Source organism: Echinops telfairi, unplaced genomic scaffold, assembly GCF_000313985.2.
Source record: "Echinops telfairi isolate 266 unplaced genomic scaffold, ASM31398v2 ScPeMD7_1;HRSCAF=3_0, whole genome shotgun sequence".
NCBI lineage: Eukaryota > Metazoa > Chordata > Mammalia > Afrosoricida > Tenrecidae > Echinops > Echinops telfairi.
The window spans coordinates 87341005-87351457 of NW_022103896.1; the positions used below are offsets into that span (position 1 = coordinate 87341005).

At 37.9% G+C, this 10453-nt stretch overlaps 1 protein-coding gene across 1 annotated transcript in view; it reads right to left on the reverse strand.

The window, feature by feature from the left end:
* Positions 1–10453, reverse strand: part of NSMAF (neutral sphingomyelinase activation associated factor) — a 69191-nt gene that overhangs the window by 5335 nt on the left and 53403 nt on the right. The window contains exons 24-30 of the mRNA XM_045293538.1: positions 8094–8161; positions 6990–7057; positions 6460–6583; positions 5374–5457; positions 2812–2962; positions 2047–2149; positions 1845–1954 (exon numbers count right to left, since the gene is read on the reverse strand). Of these exons, the coding sequence (XP_045149473.1) occupies positions 1845–1954; positions 2047–2149; positions 2812–2962; positions 5374–5457; positions 6460–6583; positions 6990–7057; positions 8094–8161 (708 nt within the window). The remainder of the gene's footprint in view (positions 1–1844; positions 1955–2046; positions 2150–2811; positions 2963–5373; positions 5458–6459; positions 6584–6989; positions 7058–8093; positions 8162–10453) is intronic.

A 10453-nucleotide genomic window follows, 5' to 3' on the forward strand; every position in this document is an offset into this window, starting at 1 on the left:
CACAATAAATTCAATTGAAATAAATCATAACAACTACTAAGACAAGCTGTACTCCAACAAGTTTATTTATGACCTAGAACAAATGGACAAATACTGATAGATACACCTCTACACAAATGAACTCAGATGCAAGTAGAAAACCTCAACAAGACTCATAACAAAAGAACAGAGTCATCCTGAAATTTCCAACCAGTAAACGCCCAGGACCAGATGGCTTTACAGGGCAAGTTTACCAAACGTCCATTGAAGAACTGTCATCAATTCAGCCCAAGGTATGCCAGAATATAGAAACACAGCAAACTTCCCAATTCATTCTGTAAGTTATCATAACCCGGATACCAAAACAAGGCAATGACCTCACAAAGACTGAAAACTACACACCAAGATCCCTCATGAACATAGATGTAAAAATTGTTCATACACATTTGGCCAATAGAGTCCAACATATACCAAAAAACCAATTCACCTTGATGAAGTGGGATTCAAACTAGGAATGCAAGGGTGGTCCAACATTAAAAAAAACAATGTAATCTACCATATAAACAAGACAGAGAATGAGACCCACATAGTTATATCAATAAATGTAGAAAAGGTATTCAACAATATCCAACATCCATTTCTGATAAAAAAAAATAAAGGAACAGAAGGTAAATTCCTCAACAAAATAAATGCATGTAAGAAAAATCAACAAGCAACATCACACTCAACAGGGAAAAACTGAAAACATTTCCCCTGAAGATGGGAACTAGACAAGGAAGCCCTTATCATCACTCTTATCAACATCATGCTAGAAATCTTAGCCAGAATCATTAGACAACAGAAAGAAATCAAGGGAATACAATTGGGCAAAGAGTGAACTTGCTATTTGCAAACAACAGATTTTATGTAGCAAGGACCCCAGAAAAGTGGTTTGAAATGTTTAAGGGATTTCATAAAGCAGCAGGATACAAGATTAACAAGCAGAAGCCAATTGGATTCTTGTACGCCAAGTAGGAAGGCTCTTAAAAAATACATGAAGAAAACAATATGATTTACAATAGCCACACAAAAGGTAAAATATTTAGGAATAAATCAAAACAAAGAAACAAAAGACCTGTATAAAGAAAACTACAGAACACAGTTACAAGAAATTAAAGAGACGAACACAAATGGAAGACTACCAGTTTTCATGGATAGGAAGACAAAATTGTGGACATATTAATACTAATGAAAGCAATCTACAAACAATACGATTCTGATCCAAATGACATCATTCTTTAAAGAAATGGCAAAACTAATAACTATTTGGTACTTTCAATATTCTGCACCAGCACAATTCAAATGCATCAATTATGCATATCAAAAGAATCCAAAAGAGTAAAACAAGAATCCAATGATTGGTAAAAAATCTTTAGCAACGCAACAGACAAGGGAATAATCATGAAACGCTACAGAACCATGCTACACCTCAATAATAAAAGAATCCAATAAAAAGGAGCAAAAGACATGACCACAGATTTTACCAGAGAAGGCATCGAATGGATGATAAACACATGAAGAAATGCTCACATCACTAGCTATCCTGGAATAAGAACAGGAAATAGGGGTTGGATTGGAAAGAAACTGATGGGTTGATTAAGTTTTATTTATTTCTGCTTTTACCCTGTATGTGTACTATCTTTTAAAAAATTAAATATTACAACTTTTACTTTAGTTTCTAATTTCCCATTTTTATGTTAATGTATCTGTCCACATGAAAATTGACCTAAGTCCTGACAGATCTGTGCTGTAGACACCAGCAGTGACTGCATGCAGACATGTGTCTGAGAAGATCATTGTGTTCCCTGATGGAAGAGGATGGGTACCTGTGTGGCCCTGAATTCTCTCGCTGATTTTTGCTGCAAGGAGATCCCAAACGAGCAGTTCACCAGACTGACTTCCAGATAAAACTGAATTTCCATCCCAGATAAAACACCTGTAAGAACGATTTAGAAATAGTCCTTTCAGCATGAAATGTTCACAGTCCTGTTTGTAAATGGCTTCAACACTAGAATGCAGGGACTATACCTCTGTGGCCCCTCAGAAGCCAGAGATGAGATGAGCATTCCAGTCTGTACATCTATGACATTCAAACAGCCGTCTCCTCCTGTGCTGAGGACGTGGCGGCTATCTGACATGGAAAACATGATATTGAAAAATAGTTATTCTGAGATTTTATTTCAACCACAATGGCCTAATCTCGGATTTCATTGTCCTTGAGCTCCTTGGCTTGATATGCTTTGCTGTTCCTAGGGTGCTGGATGGCACTTTAAAGGCTATCCATTCAATAAAAACAAAACAAAACCCCAAACTCACTCCCAAGGAGTCAATTCCAATTCATTCTGACCTACAGGTAAGACTGCCCCATGCGAGTTTGAGACGACAGATCTTTGAAGACCATCTTTTCCCATGGAGCCTCTGGTAGCTTTGAGCTGCTGACCTTGCAGTTTAGCAGCCTATGCAACCCACTATGCCACCAGGGCTCCTACATGCATTCAGTTATATCTTAAAAATTAACTTCAGTGAGTTAGGGGATTAAGAATAATACCCACTATTGCATTTCTAGTAGGTACAATGTCACCAGTATAATGCATGAAGCACCTTTACCTATTGAAAAAATGTCATCAGCAAAATACTTTTCTAAAAATTTTTTTTTAATTTTAAAATGACATTTCCAACTCACCCAGTATTATCTGTATTTAAAAAACTAATACACAATGGATGAATGTATGGATTGTGACAAGAACTGGAAGAGCCCCCAATAAAATGATAAAAAAAAAAGTCATGACATACCTGGGCTAAAAGCAGCATCACACACAGTCCCTGAGTGGCATGGTATCTGATGCAACATGGTGGCAGTAGTAAGGTCCCAAATACTTACAGTGCCTTCTTTGGTACCAGAAACCAAGAGTGTGCTTGTAGCATTTAAACTGATTGTATCTACCTAAGAAAGAAAATACACTCATAAAATGTTCCGTTTAGAATTACATTCATTCATTATGTGGCTGATTCATGTATGTAATTCAAATAGTGATATACATTCATTAAAGTCTGTTGTCCATCATACAGGCAGTTAACACAGATCATTTCACCATTATCCTACTGAATGATGATTTAAAATATTAGGTTCTTGGTGCCAAATAGAAGTATAAATGAAAATTAAATATTGCTGAAGTAAATATTGTCTTCAGATAGCCTGGGCTCACAAAAATGAATGTCATTTTCTTAGTGTCATACTCTTTGAAGCACAGCAATGAATTGTTAATGATTATCTGGGATTGGGGAAGCAAAAAAAAAAAGTTTTAAAAAGGAGGCCTCAAAAACATCATAGAAAATGGAATTAGAAGATAAATGAAAAATTTCCACGCACGTTTTGAAGGCCCCTTGTATCTCTTAACCTTGGTTAGTCTGTAGGCTATAGAGATTAGACATCAATTCAAGACTTTGGTATAAAAACCTTCAGCAAAAATACAACCTAAGATATAGGAATGTGAGCCGGTGAAAACGAAGACGGCCATCTCAGGCTGCACATTCCGGAACCCACTAGCTGGGGCATCGGTGTCTTCGTATATCAATAGAGAAAAACTGTCCCTTCTATCTTCCACTTCAGAGAACATGAAAGATGGTGAATCACACCTGGGTGCCTGTGACAGTTACATAATCTCCTGTCAACTTGAGCAAAGAGGTGGTGTCTAGACTGTCAATCAGGTCGCAGCTTGTCCTCATTTGGAGGTGCGACAGAGATAAATAGCTCATCGGAGGCCAGACTCACGCTCTCTGCCTTCCCTTTCCTGCTGTTGAGACACTCAGAGAGCTGGAGAAGACCCGGGCCAGTGCTGAGATGCTTCCACGGCCACTAGATCCACAAGGCCTTCTACCCACTGGCCTATGATCTTCCTGCGTTTGGCATCATTGCATGTGCTGTGTGAGTCTAAAGAGGAACTTATGGACTAGTATCGGACCTAGGAACTCGATCTGGACTGGGTTGGGATGTTCTCTCAATACACAATGGCTTTTTTTATATACAGTGAATCCTTGCCACTTCGCGCTTCGACTTCCGCGGCTTCACTCTATCGCGGTTTTTGCGTAACAGCACCCACTGCCTACACCCGCTCTTTCAGAGGCAAAAGACGGCGACCCACCTGTAGAGTACATCCCTTAAGTCATTTCATAGGCTACTGATTACAGTATTTGTAAGAACTATGTATAATAATACTGTATGTGAAATATGTAATACTGTAAACTAGATGCCATAAATAATATAATAAATAATAAATGATAATTGTAATGTCCAAAATGTTTTACTGTATTTTCCCTTTTTCGTTTAATAAATTGGGTAATACGAGTGTAATGGTGACTAAAGGATGTTTTTTCATGTCCTATATGCTCTAACTACGAAAATATTTGATTTACAAATAAGGAATCCTACTTCGCGGAATTTCATTTATCACGGTAGGGTCTAGAACCGATTAACTGCGATAAATGAGGGTTCACTGTAAAGTGCTTTCTTAAGCACAGATGAGTGTATATGAATTTATTTCTTTAGTCAACCCAGACGAACACAGTACCCTCAATAGTTTTAGGGTATCCAAATATTCAGTGTTACTGGTGGCGTAATGATTATGGTCACTTGTAAAACTCTTGGTCAGCAGTTCAAAAACACCAACTGTTCTGTGGGAGAAAGATGATGCTTTCTACTCTTGTAAAGAGTTAGTCTCGGAAGCCCACAGGGTCAGTTCCACGATGCCCTACAGGGTCACCATGAGTCAAAATTGACACAATGGCAGTGATATTCAATGCCATCGATCTATAAGACAGTAGCATTGCCCCTTAGGGTTCCTGGACTGTAAATATTTATAGGAACAGACACAGGCAGTCCATATTTTTCCCATGGAGCTGCTGGTGGGTTGAACCACCAACCTTGTGGCTAGCAACCCAATGTTTAAATAACTGCATTATCAGAACTTCTCTCTGCCATGCTTAGAAACTGATATTTTAGAAGTCAAGTTGGATGAGAGTAAATTATCATGGAAATGTACAAAGATACAAATAGAAGGAAAGAAAAACAATATAGACTTAGAAATCCAAGGAGCCAAAGAAAAGGACTGAGATTTAACTGATCTCCAAATATCAAAACAAAGATAAAAAGAAGACCTAACATATACTTGAGTATAAGCCAACCCAGATATCAGCTGAGGCACCCAGTTTTACCACAAAAAACTGCATTAAAAATGTGCTGAAAAACTCGGCTTATACACAAGTATATACCATATACACACACAAAACCAAGAGATACCATCCTCCCCACCAGGACTTCCTAGCTTCGTCCATCAGGTGGAACGTGTGCATACTTACACTGACATCATGCTCCAGCTCAGCAAGCAAGTCAAAGTGGTGCCTTCTGGTGCCTGGCACCTCTGCAGGGATGCCAGACCACACCTAGGGTGGGGCACATTGCAGAGGTCATTTTCATACATTACCATAAAAGTATTTGATTTGTATAAAAAAGACCCTATTATAACTCCATATAGCATACTTGCCCACCAAATTAAATTGAGCAATGTGCTTAGCACCTTCTCCATAGTACTTGGACTTTTACACCCACTAGCCTAGGTTAATTGCTTGTACCCAAATCTGTTTAAGTCAGTTTCATGTGCTCTTGTAATTATGTGATTCATTGTGTGAACCAAGGAAATAAAAGTAGCTTAAGAAGACTTGACATGGTAAGTCATAGAAAAAATAAAATAAATTTACGTGAGACTTTGTCTCACATATTTTGAATATGTTATCAGGAGAGACCAAACAAACAACGCCATTGAGTCATAGGACCTTATAAGCCAGAGTAGAATTGCTCCTGTGGTTTTCCTAGGCTGTAAATCTTTACAGGGGCAGAAATCTTCACATTCTCCCACAAGGCAACTGGTGGGTTTGAACCACCAATCTTGTGGTGAGCCCTCAAGTTGTAACTCACTGTGCCACCAGAGCTCCTGGGAGAGAGCAGGCCCTGCAGAAGGACGCCCTATTTTGTGTAACAGGGTCAGTGAAAAAGAGCAGGACCTTCAAGGAGATGGACTGACACCGTGGCTGCAACTCTGGGCTCAAATATAACAACTGTGAGAATGGCGCAAGACCAGCTGTGCTTTCATTCTTTATACACAGGGTTGGTGGAAGTGGAAATCCACAAGACAGCACCTGACAAGAATCATAGTGGCCAAGAAACTGCAATCACTCAAGAGGACAGGAAGCGCCCAATGAAAGAATCCTAAGGATTTAAGATTTTTGTTTTCTTTTACATAAATAAAAGTTGAAAACCAAAGATGATGAATATGATGTGATTTATGCAGGAAACTTTTGCAAAAAATGCAAAGAAAAGGTTCTATATCAAAAGAATGGTGAATGAATATGCATGCAATCTTTCTAAGCTACAAATTATTTACAAACCTTCACTGTCGAGTCCCATGATGCAGAATATAGCCTGTTGTCATGCCAACAGATTTTACTAACAGCATCATCATGTCCCGCTAATGTGTCCTGGCGTCTTCCAAATGCTATGGAATAAAAATAGCTAAGATAAAAAATAATAAGAACTATTGAAACAGGAGTTAAGCTTAATTATAAGACATGATTAAGAAACATGACACTTTAGTTCTGTAATTAAGATCTTTTAGAATTACAAATAACTTATTCATGTGTTTAAGCCAAATACTCACATTTGAATTTAAAACTAGAACTTCCCAGATTCTAGCCATCTGTTTTCACTTTAAAACTTAAGGAAAAAATTGAATCTAATTGGAGAAATTAGATTCAAATAACTAAATTCCAATATAATAGTACGCTCCTTATAGTTAATATTTGTTTCCCTTAGAGAAAAACCAATCTCCAGCAGTGAAGACTGTGCCCTTTAGCATCAAGGATCAACAAAAGTGGCTCTCATGTGGAATGTGACAAAGGAGCACGTCACAGATACATACATGTTATTATCCCATGAAGAACTGATGACAGTGGCATCTCCTGGTAAAACCAAACATGATGATAAAGCCTGAAATGCAAATAATTCAACATTAGTCATTTCCAAGTGTAAAGTCTAAACAAAGTGTGGCAGTTACATAATATACAAAGGTGAAGGGGTGTTTGTTATTCAACCTGTCAATCAGGTCACAGCTGCTGGTGCCTCCTTATGGGCATGGCCTTCTCATAAGGAGGTTCTAGGAACCATCCCTCCCTCCTCTCTCTCCCTTTTCCTTCCTGATGGCTGATCCTGATTGCTGCCAGAACCCCGTCACCACTATTGGATACACAAGACTTGACATCCACTGGCTTGTGCTATTCCTGCATTCTGCATCATTGCATGTGGCTGTGTGAGTCTGAAGAGGGGCTTATGGACTTGATTGGACTGGGCTGGGATGTTTTCTTGATATGTAGTAACTTCTTGATATAAAGTTCTTTCTTACACATAAATGTGTTACTGGATTTGTTTCTCTGGTCAACCTGGCCTAACACACAAAGTAAAACTATCTCATAAGTTTCTAAAAAAATAAGTTCAAATTCTCTTTATGTTGGCCTTTCTCATATTTATCCAGGTTTTCTCAATTTACATGCTTAGTTTCCTTTCAAAGATTGGAAAGAATGTCAAAGTTTGTCAAATTTTGTACCAATAAATCTAGCCTAGTCATTGTCAGCGACTCAGGATGGCCCTCACTGCCCTGGGATGGGCTGCTTGTTGGGAGTGATCCTCAGGAATTCAAATATCCTCCTTAGTTATAAACTAGGTATGTAAGAAACACATGCAAAACTCTCTATGTAATTTTGAAAAATGTTACATTATAGTAACTACAAGGAAAATATCTACAGTATTTATAGAAAGTATTTACAAGGAAAGGGCAACCTAAAAAAATTCTTATTAAATTTAGAGACAATTTAAGAAAGTTTAAAAAAGGAAGATAATATGTAGAAATTAACTCACAGAAATAAACTCAAAATTGTTTGGGAGAAATAAAATGTGTATGTCTGTGTGCAAAACACATTGCTAGATGAACTTATATCAAAAAAGGTTGATAAATTTAAAATGAACTCACCATATTTGAAAATGATATACTTCTCTGTAACATTTTGGATTCTTTAGAAAACATCTTTAAGGTGGAATCTAATTTAATAATGAGAAAGGAAGCATATAAAATTTCCTCACCATCAGATACAACAAGTAATCAAACAGCTCTCCTATTAGTCCTGGAGCCAGTCAAATAGCTGGATGATTTCAGGCTTCAACCAACAACAACTTAGTGTAAACATGGTATAATGCCGACATTTTAACATGATTAAATGCATAGTTAGGCCTAACAATTCATATAAACTAAAAGTTAAATATTAATAAAGTTAAATTAATGTTAACCATAATAACCTTAAAAAAACTTTTTATATTTTGGCAATTTAAAAAAATTGTGGTATAATACTATTATACTAAGAAACCCTGATGATGCTAGGGGACAAGCATTGAACTGCGAAACACAAGGTTGGCTGTTCAAAACCCACTAAACCACTCCGTGGGTTAAAAACTTAATGTCTGCTCCCGTAGACATTTACAGTCTTAAATCCGATCGAGTCAATGGCAACGCACTTTTTGTTTGTTTTTTGTTAGTTTTACTGTTTTGTACTATTTAATCAAGCTAATTTTAGCAAAATCAACACACACAAAATCTTTGGAATTTATAAATATAAACCTAGATAAAGGCATTCTCTGACACTACTTTGAAAACTAAAGGTGAAGAAGCCTTCTAATTCCTAAGAATGCTATTTCTATGAGGCAAATCTGATTGCCTGGCACAAAGTCTAGTTGAGCTGATTAATTTGGGGCCTCCTGATCATAGTACCAGAGGTTGTGAAATGGGCACAAGTGTGTCAACATATTTTTCTCAAGACCAATAACCCTCTTTGGAAATTATGATGGCAACATATGCACAAAGGTGCTTGATACAACTGATGTATGGATTGTTATAATATTATGGTTAGTAAAAGCCGCCAGTAAAATGATTTAAAAAAAAGACCAAACCAAATCCTCCTCCTCAATGTTATTGCTGTCACGTCAGCTCAAATTCATGGTGACCTTCTGAGTCACAGAATGAAACACTGTCCAGTTCTATGCCATCTTCATCGTCACTGGTGTGTTGTGGCCATTCACTGGGGTTTTGGGTCAATCCATCTCATTAAGGGTCTCCCTATTTCTGCAAAAGCAGCTCTGGTGGCACCTGGTGGTTAAGTGCCTGGCTTTCAACAAAAGCTCAGTGGTACATATGCACCAGTCATTCCATGAAACAAAGACATGGCAGTTTGCTTCTATAGCAATTACAAGCTCGGTAGCTCTGTGGCAGTGTGCTCTGTCCTAGAGGATTGCTCTAAGTTGGGATCAACTGGTTTTGCTTCTCCAGACAATGCAGCTTATCACAAGATGTAGGAGGGGGTACTCCAAAAAACAGAAAAAAATTTCAAAGCTATGTATTTAAAGATTTTTACAAAACTGTATCACCTTCATAATACTCTTCATTACATTTACTACATTTGTCAAATCTGATTCCTCTTGGAAGCATTTTCCAAACTCATCATTTGGATGGCTGACAGCACCTCCCTCACTTTTTTCTTCACCTCTTCTATGTTGTCAAATCACTTTCACATCCCTTTTCATTTGCGGAAACAAAAAAGTCGCATGGAGTGAGGTCAGGTGAGTAAGGTACGTGAGGTAAGAGAGGCATGCAGGGGTGTTTTATTTTTATTTTTTGGCAAAAGCTGGCACACTGAGATGGCTGAGTCAGTAGGTGCATCCTTGTGGTGGCAAAACCAGTTCCTCATCTGCCACAAATCAGGCCACTTTTTTTTTCACACTGTTAACACAATCTTTTGAGAACCAACAAATAGAAAGCTTGATTAACAGTCTGACCTGGTGGAACAAACTACAAGTGGCCTATCCCCCTGATAGCAAAAAAATGAGCAATATCTTGATATTTTATTTCACTTGACGAGCTTATTTTGGGCGTGGTGAAGATGGTGCCTTCCAATAGCTTGATTGATGCTTGCTTTCAGGGCCATAAGAATAGCCCAATGTCTCGTCACCAGTAATGACATCGGAAAAAAGTCTGGGTCACTTTAGAGCTGTTCTTTCAAAGCATGGCATGTGTCCACTAGACTCTCTTTGTGCTGAACAGTCAGAACCCACGGCACAAATTTTACAGTGACCCTTCTCATTCTCAAATCTTCTGTTAAAATTCTTGCAAACCCACCTCCAAGATAGTCCAGATAACTTCCTTATCTCTTCAAAGGTGCACTGTCAGTCTTTGAGCACAAGTGCACATATTTTGTCAACATTTTCGTCCTTTTGGGAAGTTGATGAACATCCAAAACAAGGTTTATCATCAATAAATATTTCACCTTTTTTGAAACGAGAAAA